The sequence below is a fragment of the Kryptolebias marmoratus genome, linkage group LG19 (assembly GCF_001649575.2).
Source record: "Kryptolebias marmoratus isolate JLee-2015 linkage group LG19, ASM164957v2, whole genome shotgun sequence".
NCBI lineage: Eukaryota > Metazoa > Chordata > Actinopteri > Cyprinodontiformes > Rivulidae > Kryptolebias > Kryptolebias marmoratus.
This window is the reverse complement of record NC_051448.1, coordinates 8509141-8527658: the sequence shown is the minus strand read 5'-3', so window position 1 is coordinate 8527658 and position 18518 is coordinate 8509141. Positions and strand designations below refer to the sequence as shown.

Here is an 18518-nt window from a genome sequence, read left to right as displayed (position 1 = left end):
CTGGAAACCCCGTACTGACTCTTGAAGGGACCCAAGATGGCTGAAAACTCAAGGGGGGCACTTAGCAATTATCAGAGCTACACGTCTGGAATGAATGACAAATAGCAGTGTAATGTAAAGCGCAGCCTTGAAGTAAATATTCTACTCCAGTTTGTTGGTTTGCACATTTCTCCGTATGCCTGAATATGAGTAGGGAGAGAAAAGGTCCCTCCGCGGCCCCGAGCCAGAACATGGCGGAATACTTGGGGAAGAAATACCAGCTAACTAGCGTTAGCTGGCGTATTATTTAAAAAAAAAAAAGTAGGAACGCTCTACTTGATTTGAAACGGTGTTTTCTGCCCGCGACTGTGAAATAATGTTATCGGTGCCGAACTGTGGTGAGTTTGTTTCTAAAGGTGGTTGTTTTAGGTTTTTTTAGCTAACGTATCTGGCTAACGTTACCTGCAAGCGTACAAACTGTACCAACAAGAGGGCATTGTGTTTTCCAATCTAGCGGTCGTAACAACGGAACTTATTTTGAATACACCGTTCTCAGCTATATGCTAGGATTTAGTGATGCCTTACAGCTGTTGTTTTGTCTATGATTTCAGTGTCGTTCGTTCTGTTAATTAGACTGTCGTTACCTTGCTACCAGTGAGTGGATTTAGTGTCGTTTCTGCGTGGCGCTCTGCCTTTATTTTCTCCCTTGTGAGATAACTTTGGGGGCAGCTTGACAAAACTAAGCAAATACAACAGCAGCAGCGAGGGCAGAATCTGTCAAGGGATCTCACTGGACACCGCTCCAGATTTTCTTTTTTCCCCCCTTCACTTTGAAGTTGCTTCCTGATCCCTCTCCAAAGTTGTCAATACTGCACCGAAGCGGTAAACAGGTGTTGGGAAGTCAATCCAAGTTGTGGCGTTACCCAGGTGAGGCGGACGTCCTGTAGGACCCAAAGCAGTTTCGGGGGGGAAAGGGGACACAGGTAACAATCACCTGCCAGGATGACGGACACTCGTCGACGAGTCAAAGTCTATACCCTCAATGAGGACAGGCAGTGGGATGATCGTGGGACCGGGCACGTCTCCTCGGGCTACGTGGAGCGACTGAGAGGGACTTCTCTCCTGGTGCGAGCAGAAAGCGACGGTGAGTAAACAAATGAAGGCCACATGGGTGGTTGTTTACAATTTGTAAGTGACCAAATGACGAAAGCAGCCGTGCCCTTTGGCGTGCTTAATAACACTGTGCTTGTATCCAGTTTTTATGGGTTATCTCTGTTTTAACTTGACAGGTTCGTTACTGCTGGAGTCCAAAATCAACCCAAATACAGCCTACCAGAAACAACAGGTCAGTATGTGACTCGTGCACTCTGCTTGAGTAAAATATTCATTCACAGCGTGTCTGAATGGTAATTTCCTTTTTTTTTGTTTGTTTGTTTTTTATTTCTCCTGAAAAGGACACGTTGATAGTATGGTCAGAGGCTGAAAATTATGATCTGGCACTTAGCTTCCAGGAGAAGGCTGGATGTGATGAAATCTGGGAGAAAATATGCCAGGTAACTGTAGTTCTCGTGTGGGTTTGTGCTGTCTGAACCATTCAGTTCATCCTTATTGTTCTGCTGGCGCTATCTTCTTGTTAAAAGGAACTTTTTTGTCTCCATTTTTCACCTGCTATCTTGTGTGTGCTTAGGATAGGGGACTGAATCAAAGAGAAGATTAGGCATTTATTTATTTATAACTTACTGAATTTCTTTGCTTGGAATTGTTTTAAAAGCGAATTGAATTGAACTGTATGTAATTAAGTTGGAAAATTAGATTTGAAACATGTTTTTTTTATATTTCATTGTTAAGGTACAGGGAAAAGACCCTTCAGTGGACATCACGCAAGATGTGGTGGATGAGTCCGAGGAGGAGCGATTTGATGAAATGTCATCGCCAGGTCTCGAGTTGCCGCCATGTGAATTAAACCGCTTGGAGGACCTTGCTGAGCTGGTGGCTTCCTCACTCCCATCGCCGCTGCGACGTGAGAAACTGGCACTTGCTGTGGAGAATGAAGGCTACATTCGCAAGCTTCTGGAACTGTTTCAAGTGTGTGAGGATTTGGAGAACAGAGAGGGACTCCACCATTTGTATGAAATAATCAAAGGCATCTTCCTGCTGAATCGCACCGCGCTCTTTGAGGTTATGTTTTCTGATGAGTGCATTATGGACGTCATTGGCTGTCTGGAATTCGATCCGGCACTGCCGCAGCCACGGCGGCATCGAGAGTTTCTTACTAAGACAGCCCGATTTAAGGAGGTGATTCCCATTTCTGATCCTGAACTGCGTCAGAAAATACACCAGACATATCGGGTGCAGTATATTCAGGATATGGTGCTGCCCACGCCCTCTGTTTTTGAGGAAAACATGCTGTCCACCCTGCACTCCTTCATCTTCTTCAACAAGGTGGAGATTGTGGGCATGCTACAGGTGAGAGGGAGTGGGGTTTTTTTTGTATTTCATATATTATCAACATTTGCTTTGGCTTATTTTGTTTTAACAAGCGTGAGATTGTTGTACTCTTTTATGATCATGTGACCTTTGTGTTTTTGCCCTGTGTCGTGTGTCAACTCAGCAGTGTTTATGTATGGCTGTCTCCATAGAGATGGAGAAGTGTTGTGTAAATCAGTTCGGGTGCAGCAGAGGCAAACTGAAACGGGCACACTGTTGACTCTGATACGCTGTGTAGTGTTTTGAAGTCCAGCAACACGGACACAAACATTTGCTCTCTCTCCCTGAGAGCTAAGATCTAAACATTAATAAACAAGTTTCTTATTCTTTAAAAGTCATTTGACACATTTTGTGACCTTTGTTTTCAACACAAAACATCAATCCATTTTAAACACAACAGATTTTTTCTGTTAGAAACTCTTTTGTTTAAACAAAATAATTAAATAGAACTTTTACCGTTACCGACATAATATCCTAATCTGTGGTCCTTTACTTCTGTCTTTATAATCTGTGCTTTCCTTTTGATGTCAGGATGATGAGAAGTTCCTGACAGACCTCTTTGCACAGCTAACAGATGAGGCTACAGATGATGACAAAAGACAAGAACTGGTATGCCCGAATTTATTCAAATGTAATTTATCGAGTTTTAATTTCAGATCCTACCAGTCTCATTAATGTTTCTTATTTCATATGCTGCTTTTCTACCTTGTTTAGGTAAACTTCCTAAAAGAGTTTTGTGCATTCTCACAAACATTACAACCTCAAAACAGAGACGCCTTCTTCAAAACATTGTCAAACATGGGCATTCTTCCTGCACTGGAGGTCATACTGGTGAGTAATTAACATTAGATTTTGGCTCTTTGTGTTAATAGCTTGGATAATGATGCTTGCCTTTTTGCGTAAGTCATTCAGTGCACTGCTAGTCTGAGAATAAACTGAAAACCAAAACAACGGTTCTATGTTGGCAGACATTTTTCACAGTACAGGAATACCTCAAGGATGGAGAAAATGACTTCCATGCAATTTTTAGGGATTTTTAGTTGGGAATGCGTTATGAGTGAAAAGATGGTTACATTATTTGTAAATTTTGAGAGTTACTTTTGTTTAAGAGAAAGCATTTCTAAGTTTTGCCTTTTAATTGGTGACTTGATTGAAATTCTTGTTGAGACCAGGACTCATTAAAAAAACTTAAAGCAAAGAGTGGTTTGCTGTGTATAATGTAAAAAAAGCAAAGGGTTGACATACAATGACTGTACGGCACACAGTGTGACAGACAAATGAAATCTCATCTTTTCTGCAGCTGCAGAATTTTTTTTTTTTCAGTAGAAATGACTATGGCAAGAAACTTCTGGTTTTGAGCTTTTGGCTGGATTCTCCTCACAGCTTTTCAACTGTTGTCAAATTTTTTTTTTTTTTTTGCTGGAATGTGTCATAAAACTCAAGCTTCTGGGCCCTTTCTGTGTGGAGTTTGCATGTTCTCTCCGTGCACATGTGGGTTTTTCCTCTGAGTACTCCGGTTTCCTCCCACTCACTAAAAACATGCATCTTAGGTTTATTAGTAACTCCAAATTGTCACTGGGTGTGAATGAGAGCATGAATGGCTGTTTGTCTCTATGTGTGATGGACTTGAGACCTGTCCAGGGCGTCCCCCGCCTCTCACTGCTGGAGACGGGCACCAGCTCCCTGCGACCCGGAAAGGAGAAGCGGGTAAAGAAAATGGATGGATTATTCTGTTTTAAATCTTGTGTATCGCTTAAAAATAGACATTGCTGTTTTAATTTATTTGGAAGAAGCGGTTTGCATCTTAAAATTGTTGGTTTTCCACACCAGCATGTTGCTCTGCCATGTTCCTGCAGTAACTGAGGAGGGATAAACCAAACAAAAGCAGTGGCTCTTAAGCCACCCCTCATTTTTGAATCTTTATTTATGATGGATTGGGAGTTGGAGAAGCGGTTAAAGAAAATGGATGGATGGATGGATGGATGGATGGATTGGGAGTTCAGCAGTTGCTCAAAGTAAAAGGGGTTTAGAAAGTAAACAGTATTTTATATTCTGTATGACTTGCCATTTTTTTAAATTATTGTGTAAATAGTTACTTTGAAGTCATAAGAAACACTTAGCCTATTAGTCTTCATTATACAAAGTATCTTTTTCATCTAACAGACATTTCCAGGCAAACGTCATAGTATATTTATGAAAATCATGCCCAGTACAAAGAAGTACTCGTGCCAGTTTAGTGTTAGTTTTGGAACCAGTTCATAACTTTGCTTTGAACAAATCTTCCTTTAAATTATTTGATTCCTTTTCAAGTGTGTTTTAAATTTTTTAAGGCAACAACAATGCAGGCAAACAGTTAATTTACCCAGATCCTCGTTTATCTTGCTGTTTTTTTTTATAAACTCTAATAACAAATCCAGATAATAAACACTGTTTTAAGTCATAATCACCGTCTAAATTCCTTTTAAAATGCTGACTGGCATATCTGACACCATGTTAGGTTATTTGACAACTCTAAACTGTCGCTGTGTGTGAAGTGTGAATGGTTGTGTCTTTGTGACCCTGTGACGGACCGCCTCTAGCCCCATGACCGCTGGAGATGGGCACCAGCTCCCTGTGAGCCTGCAAGGAGAAGCCGGTAAAAAAATGGTTGAATAGATTTTTAAAAGGGCTGCAGAAGTGTTTTAAACTTTAAACATGATTTATAAATTCCAGCAGATGATATATATAACTGTCCATGTTTATAAATGACATTGCAAACATTGTTTATGAATTCAGCTGAAAACAGTGAGTGTTAATGTCATGTAGAGGATGACCAAGGTGACAGAAGTTGAAAAACAAACAGTACAAACTTAAGAAGTGAAAAGCAAATCTTTTTTTCATGTCCTTCATTGATATAATGTCCAGACTGGCTCTTGATTTTTAAACCTGGTGGTCACAATGTTTTAGTTAATCTTGTTGTTCTTCATAACCTGACATGAGCAGTGTTTTGCTCTGAAACAGCAATGAGTTGGGACTTTTTTAGCCCTGTTTTTTCTGAGCAAAATCTGGTGTTTCAGCAGTCAGAATTAAGAACCAAATACAAGGTTAAGCACTAGTTCTGAGCTAGTACTAAAACTCTCTGAGTCTTTTTATTTCTGGTGCTTTGAAATAAAAGCAGCTCAAGAAAAAAAGCTCTAAACAAATGTAAACATTAGACAGATCTGTAATTTATACTTAAATGTTATCGTATGTGTTCTTATTGCATGTTATACATGGATAGCTTTAGGTACACAGACCTGACTGTTATCTTCTTCACACAAATACATTTTTAGTTGCAACAATAAGAAAACAATATATGTAAAATTTGAAGTGTTGTTTACTTTTTTGTTTCTCCAGTTTTATTCTCATTTCATTGTGTTTTTAAAATAAGATTTCAGATTTGCTTGGTTGTAAATTTACAGTCAATAACAACTGTGTTTTTGTCAAACAGGGAATGGACGATGTTCAGGTGCGTGGGGCAGCCACAGATATATTCTCTTATCTGGTGGAGTACAACCCCTCCATGGTACGAGAGTTTGTCATGCAGGAATCTCAGCAGAATGATGACGTGAGTATAAATTTTAAGATGAAATTAAATTTTTGGTGTTTGTTTTTGGTATACAGAGGTGTGTAAAAAGTAACATTTCTCTGCCTTTCAGGACATCCTCCTCATCAACCTGATCATAGAACACATGATCTGTGACACAGACCCAGAGCTTGGTGGAGCGGTGCAGCTAATGGGCTTGCTACGGACTCTGTTGGATCCAGAGAACATGTTGGCTACTGCAAATGTGAGTTTGCACACAGCTTTTTTTTGTACTAACACTGATTGGACTGCAAGCTGAAGCAGAGCGTTTAAAATTGTGCTTTCTTACTTCTTATGTATTCTACTTGTGTTTTACCGAATGCCATTTAATACATTAGAGTTTTTTTTTGTTTTTTAAATTGAGAAGAATGGGAGGAAAAAGACTAATTCAGTTTGAGGTGTGGTTTCGACCTTCATGTGCCTCAACTTGCTTCCATAAATGCAGAAGAAAAATCCGATCAGATCAGGAGGTTATAGTTTAGATTCAGTAATGGTAAAAGGAAAAAAAAACACTTACTGACTACATTTTCCTGTTAATCCAGTAACACTGTGTAATTGAGGAAAGGTAATCAGTTCTGCCAGTTTAACAGGTTGGATCACTAGACCTGCCAACTGGCACACACTCGTCTTCAAAGTTTTCTAATAAGAGTTATCCTGCAGAAGTACGCTGACAGAGTATTGGAGGAAATTTACAGTGCTGAAATGCACATTGACCATCTAGTTGAAGAAACAGTTCAATAAAGATCAACTGGACCTGTTATTATGTTTTAAATGCTGAAATATGACTTTTAAGAGTATTTCTAAAAGTTATTGCTGTCCTAATAAAATGAGCTGACAGTGGCGGAGCCTCATGCAGGGGTAAGCAACCCTGGTCCTGCAGGTTTTACTTGTTTCTCTGCTCCAACACACCTGGTTTGAATCAATGAGTGATTAACAGGCTTCTGCAGAGCATGAAGAGGTGATTTAACCACTGAATCAGGTGTGTTTTAAGCAGGGAAACAAGGATAACATGCAGGACAGTGGCACTCATGGACCAGGGTTGCCTCCCCCTGCTTTAGAGAAAGCTGTACTTTTGCTTTCTGAAAACTCTCTCCTTTTTCTATTTATAGTCCATAAAACGTATTTATCAGTATTACATGATGTCTTAGGATATTCTTATATGAATAAGAAACACCTTGTAAAGTGCTTCATCAAACCTGGATAAGGTTAAATTGTGTTTTAGAACTGGGCACCTTTTTATTCTGTGGCTGTTGAACAAAATCTACAGAAGGGTTAAAGTCACGACTCTAGACTTTAGTAGTTCTTGGAGTTTGATAGGATCCAGCTCAGTTTAAATCTTAGAGGAAATAAAATAAGTCGTAATATGTCAAAAAGCACCTGACCCAGATGATGTCCGAGGCTTTAATGAGCAGTTGAATAATTATGAAAACGGTGTAAATCAAATGCTGTATGCCAGTTGCAAGAACAGTCATGACATTTATTAAACATTCATATTAGTCATCAACCAAAATACTCAATGTTCTTTAAGACATTTCTACCTATTACTGCAGTTAAGTTTATTGTTTATTTATTAACAGCTGAAAAAATGAATCAAAAAGAAGGTTTCTGAGATCTTTTTAGTAAAAAGGTTGTGTGTAATGTTTAGGGTACGTTATTGCCACAAATCCAGTGCAGGGCTTATGACTATGCTTTTTACTGCAATACAGTCACTCAAAATAAAACAATTTTTGTACATTTTAGAAAAATAAATTATATAAATTCTTACCTGAACAGCACTGTAGTCTTAAACCTGAATCTTTTTACATCACCTGCTACTTGAACTGAACTTTATGAATCACAGAAGCAGTGATGTAATACATTCTTAAACTTAAAAAACAAAAGTAAGTGAAAGTTACAGAGACATCTTTGTTTACTTTTGTTATTATAGTGGGTAACTTTGTATTGTGATAATGTATTTTAGTCATTTAGGAGTTAGGAGTTTCCTGAGGGAAAATTTGTCCTCAAATGAATCGTGAAAATTGAAGCGAGAGAACTTGAGCAAAAACTATCTCTTTTTGTCTCTGCAGAAAACTGAAAAGACGGAGTTCTTAAGCTTTTTCTACAAGCACTGTATGCATGTACTCTCAGCTCCACTATTAGCCAACACCACAGAAGAAAAACCCAGCAAAGGTACTGCATATCTTTAAGCTGTGCGGCATTTCTTCTTAATCTTTATAACGTTTTTGTTCTTAGTAACTTTCCTGTCGCCTGTAGATGATTTTCAAACAGCCCAGTTGCTTGCCCTGATTTTGGAGCTGCTAACGTTTTGTGTTGAGCATCACACGTATCACATCAAGAACTACATCATCAACAAAGATATTCTCAGGAGGGTACTGGTTCTCACTGCCTCTCAACACGCCTTCCTGGCACTGTGTAAGTCATATCAGTATATATCTCAGTCTTTTATGTTATTTATAACATAAAGGAAGCTCTGTACAGACCTGTATTTCTTCATGCACAGGTGCCCTGCGCTTCATGAGAAGGATTATTGGTTTGAAAGACGAATTCTACAATCGCTACATAATGAGAAACTTCCTCTTTGAGCCAGTCATCAAGGCCTTTCGAAATAATGGCTCACGCTACAATCTCATGAATTCAGCCATCATTGAGATGTTTGAATATATCCGCGTGGTGAGTTTTCCTGACACTCATTTACCACTTTTTATTTACTCTTTCTTTGCAAGATATTGAACAATAATGTTCTAAATTGAGTGTTTGTTTTAATTATATCATTACAGCATTTATACCTGCTTTTGCAGCTTTATAGATGATCAAAATTTAGAGGTGGAAGATGATTTTAACTTGATTTAAAAAGTTGCAGGAAAATTTGAATTAACTTTTAAAGCTTGATTTTTTTGGTTGGCTGGCCGGCTGTATATCTTCTTTTCCTTCTTTTTAATAGCTGAACAGTTGATACTGAATTAAAAACCTTTAATATAAGTCCAGTATTATTGGGATTATGTAAGGCTGACTAATTTGCTTACACTGATTCAGTTAATCAATCATTACACTGATTGGCTAAAGTAATCCAAATAAATGCACCTTTTTCTTGTTTTGATGAAATTGCCAGTGGGTTTATTGAGGCAAGTGATTATTTTTTCACAAATTCTCCCTGTCCAGAACTGTGTTAATTATGCAAATAGCAAAGAGCCTCTCATTGAGGATGTACTGAGAGGATACTCCCAGAACTGATGTGTAGTAGCTTCTCGTTCATTGAACACAAACTAGGAATCAAGTTTTTTGTCTGCATCCAAAGAAAACAAATACGACTGTAAAACCAGTAAAGCTGGGTAAAGAACTCTCCGTCACTGGGTGTGAATGAGAGCATGAATCTTTGTTCTTCATTTCCTCTGTGTGGTTTCTGTCCTAAAAAACTGCCCCTCTTTTTCTCTCTACATATTTCTCCCTTCCTCCTATTGTGTGTCAATTCCTTGCTTTTGCCTACTATCACCCACCTAGGAGGACATTAAGTCTCTCACAGCTCACATAGTGGAGAACTACTGGAAGTCTCTGGAGGATGTGGATTATGTCCAGACGTTCAAGGGCCTGAAGCTGAGATACGAACAGCAGCGAGAGCGGCAAGACAACCCTAAACTAGATAGGTGAGAAAATCAAGGCGCTGTAGTATTATTGCACTGACACTAATTGTTGTAACAGCTATAGGTGCCTGATAATAAAAGTGAAAAGAAGTCTGTGGTATTGGTTAAATAATTCACACTGTTATGGTGTTAAAATGACAAGTCTGGTTTTGCATAGCTTTTCTGGGACTAAAACTATAGTTTTGTTGGTAACAACAGCTCATAATTTTTTTTTTTCCTTGTTGATTACCGAGACTGTCTTAAAACTTTTGCGTTCTGCTCACTGAGCTGTACGCTGTCCTCTGCAGCATGCGCTCCATCCTGCGGAACCACCGCTTCCGCCGCGACGCGCGGACGTTGGAGGACGAAGAGGAGATGTGGTTCAACACAGACGAAGATGACCTCGAGGATGGGGAAGCGGTTGTTCTGCCTTCTGACAAGATGAAGAGTGAAGAAGACCTCATGGAGCCTATTAGCAAGTTCATGGAGAGGAAGAAATGTAAGTATGGGAAAACTAGTAGTCAGGAACTAGTCCCACAGCTAGTTCCTTGACGGTGACTTTGGAAAGAATCGTGCTCCTGTAATCAGAAGGCTAGATAATTTAATAAGGAATTCTCTGAACAAGTGTGTGTGGGACTTCTTAGTGTGCTGCTTTCTGTTGAGATAATCATTTAGGAACCAGCTATTTCTATTTTCTGATTTTTCTAATATATTTATTATTTTTTTTCATTACTTTTAAAATAAAATTTCCTCGTCCTAATTTTGCATTGGGTGTAGTTACTGTAAAACTGGAGTGTTTATGGCCTCATTTTTACATAGCATGTGTACCTGAAGAGTCCAAGCACTTAAAACAAAAAGCCTAGTTCTAATGTATATTTTTGTTTTTGTAATACAACTTAAACCATTTTACATGGTGGTTTTATATGTATGACATTTCAGTTAATAAAAACCTGTTTCCATCTATTGAGGAAAACTGTCTTACACAATAAAGTGAAAACAACTACTAAAATAATTGCAAATTTGATTTGGTGAGAGTAAATCTGTTTGACCTTTGTCCACCTCTTCATCTCTGCTCCCAGTAAAAGACACCGAGGACAAAGAAGTGTTGGGGAAGTCGAGCTTGTCGGGCAGGCAGAATCCTAGCTTCAAGCTTTCCTTCTCTGGATCCACTAAAACCAGCCTGTCCAGCCCTCCTTCCTCCGCTTCACTGAACCCTGGGTCTCCGGGATCACCGGGGTCTCCGGGCTCAGGGGCACGGAACTCGCCCCCCACCACAACAGTAACCACAAAGGTACCTGTCAGGTCTGAAACCGTCTCTGAATAAATCCCCTCAAAGCTGTTTATTTGGGGAAACTGAGTTTAATGTACCGAGCCAGAAACGGGTTTGTATCATATCTGTTCTGTTTTAAACACTTTGTAAATTAAACAATTTAGAAATTGTGAAAATTCGATTTGACTATGAAACTTCACACCTATGTTGTTAATTTTCACACTAACCCTGTTTTGTATTTCAAACAGTTGTCATCACCACAAATGTGTCATTAGGCTTAACTGAAATCTCACTTGTTGGCTTTATTTAGACAGTGGGAAATGAGAAATAGATTAGTACAGATGGTAACAAGAAACAGGATGGGACATAATACACATGCATTTTTATAAAATGGCTATGCATTAATAGAGTTTTATTGAGATGGATATTTTAAAGTTGAATTTGTCATGGACAGATTAGGAAAATATCAACCAAACTTTGGTGCTAAAAAGGAAATTACATCTAAAGTGTTTTTTCTTTTTTTCCTTAGGGAGGTTTAGTGGGACTCGTGGACTATCCTGACGATGACGAAGAGGAGGAAGAAGAAGAGGACGGGGAAACTAAAGAGGAGCCTCTGCCACCTTCAAAAAAGTCCAAACTGAGCTCGTAAAGAAATCGCAGTTGCAGCTTATACTCCGCTCAGACAGTCTCCAAACACAGACTTCACACGGAAATGATCAAACTTGTAGACAAATTGAATGAATAAAAACCCCCACCACCCCTCTTTGTCAGCGGGTGGCCAAAAGAGGAGCAGACTGCTAAGGAATAAAACCAGCCTCCTCAGACTCGTCCAACTCAAAGAAGTGCCAATCAGGAGACCGGGAGCGGATAAAACGTCTGGAGAGTGGAGCAGACGAGAAAAAAAACAAAACAAAAAAAAACGTTTCGATGGAGAGTAGCTCTCTTAAAAGAGAGCTGAGTTGGTGTTCGGCGATTTCACAAGTGGAGGAAAAGACCACATACTAATACAAATGTACACGCAAAGTGAAATACCAGAGCTCACATGCTCGGACCATAACCCACTGCCCCCTCCCCCTGCCCCCCACTCAGGGAAGGACATCACAGCGGCCCAGGTGGGTCAGCCAATTCAGACCCAGAACCACCAATTGCACCCCATTCCCTCCCTCGAGTTCACTTCCTCACTGTTCCTTTCTGCTTCTTTTCTCTCTGCTCTCGTTTTCCTCCTCTTCGTCTCTTGCTTTTTGTTCCTTTGTTTTTTTGTTTTTTTTTTAAGTTAGCATATAGGACCAGATGGGAGGCAGCATGAGGCAAGGAGCTGCCCTTGTTGTCATTTGATGTCATCAATGTTGTCGTTCTTCAGTGGACGTTTCTTTCTCTGAGGAGAGAAAAAAAAAGCCAGCAGTTTCGTCATTATTTTCCTTTTGTTCTCTATTTGTCTCAATCTTTTGACTTGTTTTTTTTTTCTTTTTTCTTTTTGTAAATGACAACAAAAAAAAGACCTGCCTTTAAATGTTCAGGACGTTTTCAGTCACACTTGAACAGGTTTTTAAAGACCTCAGTAGGTGAGCTAGTTTTACCCTTTTTGCCCTTTGAAACTGCAGATTTTTTGGAGAATTTGTAATCCCATCTTGATTAAAGATTGAGTGGAATTCTAGATGTGATGAATTTTGTCATATCTTCTCAATTTTTTTTTTCCTTTTACATGAGTGTACACTTAGTTGTTCGGAAAATTTGGGACCATTAAAAAAAATATTTGCTGTAAAATGTTCCCCTACGTTTTGTCCTAATAACTGTTTTGCTTTTTCCCCCGTCTCACCTTTTATCCACAAATCCTTGTACTTTTCTGCCACAAGGAAACTGCTGCATTTTTACTGAACGAAGGCAACAAACATGCCATATAAAGAAAACTGGAGAATTTAAGTTGTGAATTTAAAATTGCTATTTTATTATCAAACTTGTTTTGCAACTTCGCTGGTTTCAGGACGTCTTGTTAAGCCTTCCCGCTTTCTTTCTGATATGATTTTCATGCCACTGCTTATTCTTTGGGGTACATGCCATGCTAACCTTATCTCTGTACTTTCAGGGACAAGGAAAAGCCAAGTTGATCCAAACTAGTAGCTGGTATTAATTGGAGATCCCTCGCTGCTGTTGTCTTCATTGTCCACCAGGTGGAGCTCTGGGCTCACATGAGAAACGCTGAGAGTCGGATCGTTTCCACTTTAGTCATTTCATCTATAACCTGAGTCAGAAACAGTAAATGTGTGATGAAGTTGATAGAATTTCAAATATTTTCAACTTCCCTGTATTGCACCCAATGCTTTTGTGGTGTCCTAATGTCTTTTTACTTTTATTTTTTTTACTATAAAGCATTTCTTTCAGCGCTGTAGACAAAAAGTTAAAGATTTTCTTTATTTTACCATAATAAGAGTGGGGGGGGGGGAAATGCAATTTATATGTCTAAATTAACCCTTGAATGAAATCAGCCTACTAAGGGGTCTTTTTTTTTAACATTTCAGTCTGAATTTTATTTTTCTAATTTTATTCTAATTTTTTTCAGACTGGTCTTCGTGACATTACTGCAAACAAAAACACTACAACCATTTCACCACTTATAGTACACTCTTTATTGTAAATTTCTACTTTTGGCCCCGTTCTAATCAATGTTCAAAACATTTATTACAGTTTGTGTCCCAAAAATCCTTCCAGGCTTGATATTTAAAAACACCCATGTTGCTTCAGGTCATAACGGGGCAGCTGCATGTTTTACTTCAGGATGTAAAACTGCTAACAGTTTTCTTTATTCTTCATATTCCGTTGACATTTTAGCTGTGGCATGTACCCTGTGGTTGACATGTTTTAATAATTGGACTTTTGAATATATTTGAAAATCACAGCACCTAGTGCACTTGAAATGGGTTTTGTTTTGCTAGTTCATTGGGAGAAAAAAAAGTGTCTGCACCTCCCAGTTTATGTGGTAAACTCAGTGGGAGTTAGAGTACAACTCCAAAACAAACAGCATCAAGGCCACCAAGAAGTCAGTGTTGTCCCTCCAAGAGCATTGTGGCCATCAAACATTGTTTATTAATTAAAACCTTGACAGAAGAGGATCACTGGCTGCCCAGTGTGCAACGAGAGCCATCACACAACGCCTATTAAGGCCTCCATTCAGATGAAAGCCATCTCCAGACAAACAGCAGCTTTTGAAGAGCGGCCCTCCCTGCCCGCCTTCGTTTGCTCCGCAGCAGGAGTGTGGCAGAATGTGTGTGTGTGTGTGTGTGTATGTTTGGGCCTTGTGTCCTTGCCAGTGGAGAGGCCAGCTTGCTCTGGGTGCCAGCCGCTGCAGCACCAGAAAAGCCGGCTCCACTTCCAGTGCCAAGCAGCTCACCCGGCTCTGCCCGCCTGCGCGTCTGCCAGAGTCCTGAAGAGTCGTCAGGCACGCTGCTGCCCAGCTGCCTGCTGGGTCGCTGAAAAGGGGTTTTTGACAGCTCTCTTGATTGGCGAGGCTCCTGATACGTTTGGTCTGCTGGTTATCAACTTTCTCTGTGTTTTATCACACCAGTGAAAACCGACAAAATGCAGTGGGAAGGACAAACACAAAACTGTGTTTGGACTAAACTGTCAGCACATTTTCAGAAAACAAAGATAATGCACGCCACGAATAGGAGGGAAATCTGGAGTGATGGTTCTGATCCAAAGTCCTGACGAACTAGTTTGCTTTGTAGTTTATTCCATCAAACTTTGGGCTAATAGACTGTTTGTTTATTCTTGAAATAGGTGACTTTAAACAACCCAAATTAATTTTTCACTTAGTCTGGAGCTTTCGACGATGTCACGAAAGCATCAACAAACAAAATAATCTTAAATTGTCAGAGAAAAATACCCACTACTTTTTAAGATTAGGGCTAATCGTTTTTGTTGCAGCCCAGCTTGTTGTTGAAAGTAAGAAGCCGACAAAAACAATCCCATGTAAAGTCACTTTGAATTTTAACATTTTTTCTTTGTTTTGGTCTTTGACCATTTATGACAGCAAATAAAAGCTCAACCTGCAGACTTTTACTCTATCGTCCAATTAAAAGCCTAAAACAGAAAAGTGAAGTGTTAGGGATGATAAAAAACAGCAAGATTCCAATAAATTTCAAAATAAACTATCATTATACAATACAAACATTGGCTCCTGGTAAAGTTAGGAAACAAACACTGAGCAGCAATAAAATAATGATTACTAAAAAGTAAAAGGTCATATTTTGACAGTAGTTTGCTAGATATTCCAGGAATTCAGAAGAAACATGTTAAATATTATAAAAGGTAAATTGGCTGCAGTTGGTTGAAACCACCTGTAGGGGGCGATAGAGACCACAGAGGGAGATAAGTCTGCAAAAATGTATAGAGCTGTCTATTAATTAACTTTAAAATAATTGTTTATGAGCTTTTTTTTTTTTTTTTATACATACTATTAAGTAACTCGAACTGATTAGAGCAGGACTAAAAAGAAAAGAAAATGTGTCCTAATATGTTAGTTTAATCCCATATAATCCTGCTAACCCAATCAGGATATGATGGAGGAAATATGGCACACGTGCGGGTTTTTTTTTCGGAAACCTGCCCCGAGGTTGTGAAAACACCCGCACAAAGTCCGCCTTTATGTCCCCCCACCGGGCCGGGCGTCTCTGCAGACAATGCCCCGTGTTTCCACCACAAAGTGCCCTCTGTGTCCGCCGGAGCTCCCCGGCTTTCATGGAGCTGCACGGCCGCGTTCGGCCCCGCGCGGCCCCGCCGCTGCCTGGGGTGAGCGTCCCTGAGGCGGGCCGAGCTGACAGGGACCCCCGGGCCAGCATCCGTCGGTAGCAAATGAAAGAGTTTGGAAGGAGGAGAGAGAGAGAGAAAGTCACCATCCGTCACATCTGGTTCACATTAAAGGCAGAGGTGAGATGCTGTCACGAACAGAAGTCCGGCATTCTTTCCACGAGATTTCCTTTTAGGAAACGGAATTAGTGGGTGACAGATAAATTAAGCCAAAAGGTTCCCAGAATAACATGATTACAACATAAAAGAAAGGCGTTGGGGCCTCTTAGACTTGGGCCCCTGGTTTGAAGTCATTTTGACTTCCCTAAATGCAAACACTAAACTGAAATGATAAACATTTGTTGAGCAGGAAAGTCTAATGCAACTTTTACAATTAGTGAAAGTATTTTTTTAAACAACAGTAACCAAGTAGGGCTGGTTTAAGCCCCCAAAATGTAAATATTGTAGCAAGACATATTCCCCATTTTTTCCCCCTTCAAAACATTTCTCTGGCATTTATACTTAGTCTATATTCTAATTAGACCTTTCTTGTAGCTGCACTTGTGAGCCCTCTTTAGTCATATTCTGCACATTTACTGTAAAAAAAACCAAACATTTCTTGAATGTATGCAAATCACCAACCATCTATGCCAAAGTTTTAAACAAAGATCCTGTTAGCGCTCGGATGTGTAATGATGTTGACTCTGAGCTGCTACCCCACAAAAGTTTAGGTAAATATCTGTAAAATGGACGGATTTATAGCCATTTTTTGTGTTTCCTGAGGTTGATTAGTTGTGCTGGCCATCTTGAATTGGGTCCACAGGTTAGTCAGTCGTAGATGTTCATCCAGTTATTACTTTCTAGGAGTTTTGCTAAAATCTGTTAAATGGTTTCTGCTAAAACACAGACGGAGTTGACTCCCCTGTCAAAGTTTTAAACAAAGATCTGTTAACTGTGTAGTATGTGTAGAGGATGGCTTTTAACTACCAGCAGACCAAATTTTAGGAATTTCTCTTATGTTTTTTATAACTTTAATCGACTCAACCTTAACAGGTTAGTGCTGCAAAATGTGCAGCACAAAGATGTGCTTCCTTTTTTTACTGGTTGTAAATTGTGATTCTTTCATGACTTTGACACTCCAAGTCAGGGATAATTTTTTTATTTTTTCATAAAGTGAATAAGAAGTGGAAGATTTTGGGACTGCTTTGTCATGGCTAAGTTAAGAGTTTGGTGTTAGACGTCAGGATGTGGCACAGGAGCCACTGACATGAATCTAAGAGCTCCTGGGCTGCGAGTTAAATGGAAAAGTTGGAGCGATAAAGAGCGCACCTTCTGTTGAGCTGCAGATAGCTGTTTCCACACATCCACACACACACATACACACACTTCAATCTATTCCTAGAAGCAGCCTACTTTCCAGGAGTTTACATTTAATGGACGCATCGGACCCTTGCCGATAAAATCCCCACGCGCATAAATTTCCGCCTCTATTTAAGGCACATAAAACTCACGCTGAATAAAATGAAAGCAACTTCGCCGGCCCTCGGGCTCCTATAACTGGAGGTGTTTGCTGACAAACTGCGCTGAGCAGTGGAGCGCTGGGAAACACAATGGCTTCTGTGAACGGGGAGGGAAAAAAATACATGGAGGCAGACACCCAACATGTAAAAAAACCAGCCAGGGCATGAAAGCATATGACCCAACCATGATGCCTGAGCTATTGAATTTACCTCATGTAATGTAGCATGAATGAAACCCTTAAAGGTATCAGTTTCCAGTCAATAAACAAGGGAGGAGGGATCAGACGTGTGGTTCAGTGAGAGTTGAACATGTGGCACCAGTCACACACAGCAACCAGTGGACTGGTCGTTCAGTCAGAATGCTGTTAACTGAGCTCACTGTGTGCTTTAATAGAGCAGTGTTCTGGCTGGTACCACAACCAAACGGAACCAGAACGCTGGAGCAAATCGACAATCTTGGTTGCCATTTAGAAGTTGTGTCCACCTTTTTGTTTTCAAGACGTTAAAGCCTAAGTGTAAAAAATTAGTATTTCATTTTTGTCGTCTTTTTTTTTTTTTTTTTTTATGCAGCCAAGCATGATGGCTCCTGCAGCCAGAGTGTCTAGCGCCTTCGGTGGCAGTTCTGCGTCATGTGGCGTTGGTGTCAGCACCTTGCCAGGCAGTGTGTGTGGTCGGCGGGCAGCTGGGAAGGGAACCTGAGGGCTGCAGGTCGAGGCAGAAGCTCCTGCAGGCCAGTTCCTTGCCGCGCGTCTGTTCACTGTCCCCATTCTTCATGGCTGAGTTTTAATTCGTGATGACCTTGGATAACTCTCCTGTTTATCATGCATGCGTTTTCCACATTCTACGAAGTCTGAGCCTTGCTGTCCCTTCCATGCACTTACACCTCAACTCTCTAGCCTCCCACCCGTCCTCTGTAACTAAAGGGCATATGGTTTTGGTGGGCAAAAGATAAGAGAGATGTGTCAGCCTGTAGTACTGAACAAACACATCTTTCATTTCTTCTTCTCTTCCCTCCTGCCTGATCTCCTCTTCCCTGTCCGACTCCTCTCCCGCCCCCCTTTTTCCGCGCCTTCGCTCCTTTCCTCTCCCAGTCTCACCTCTTTCGTCTCTGTGACAGCTGGGCACAATTAGGAGCAAAAAGCCTTTTGTCTTGTCGGTGGAAGAGAGATTTTGTTGTATTTGTGGGTGATGGAGAGGGAGAATGGGCTTCAGATGCGCTGTAGGAGTGAAGACGGGGGTGGTGGTGGGGTTGGGGGGGG

At 40.2% G+C, this 18518-nt stretch overlaps 1 protein-coding gene across 1 annotated transcript; it reads left to right on the top strand.

Annotated features, from left to right (window-relative positions):
* The first annotated feature begins 6 nt into the window (after window positions 1-6).
* smek1 (SMEK homolog 1, suppressor of mek1 (Dictyostelium)) lies at window positions 7-12611 on the top strand. The gene is made up of 15 exons (XM_017412010.3): window positions 7-1123; window positions 1269-1324; window positions 1434-1532; window positions 1828-2445; window positions 2998-3075; window positions 3181-3297; window positions 5936-6052; window positions 6144-6275; window positions 8137-8239; window positions 8324-8482; window positions 8571-8740; window positions 9569-9711; window positions 9996-10186; window positions 10767-10978; window positions 11487-12611. Exons 1-15 carry the CDS (start codon window positions 982-984, stop codon window positions 11604-11606), a joined length of 2457 nt encoding a protein of 818 aa, XP_017267499.1. The 5' UTR covers window positions 7-981; the 3' UTR covers window positions 11607-12611.
* The last annotated feature ends 5907 nt before the right edge of the window (window positions 12612-18518 follow it).

Bases quoted from the DNA above. Each gene is read 5' to 3' on its own strand.
- smek1 (XM_017412010.3), top strand. From the start codon at position 982: ATGACGGACACTCGTCGACGAGTCAAAGTCTATACCCTCAATGAGGAC. The intron at 6,053-6,143 runs GTGAGTATAAAT...TCTGCCTTTCAG, and splicing joins AATCTCAGCAGAATGATGAC to GACATCCTCCTCATCAACCT. The intron at 8,483-8,570 runs GTAAGTCATATC...CTTCATGCACAG, and splicing joins ACACGCCTTCCTGGCACTGT to GTGCCCTGCGCTTCATGAGA.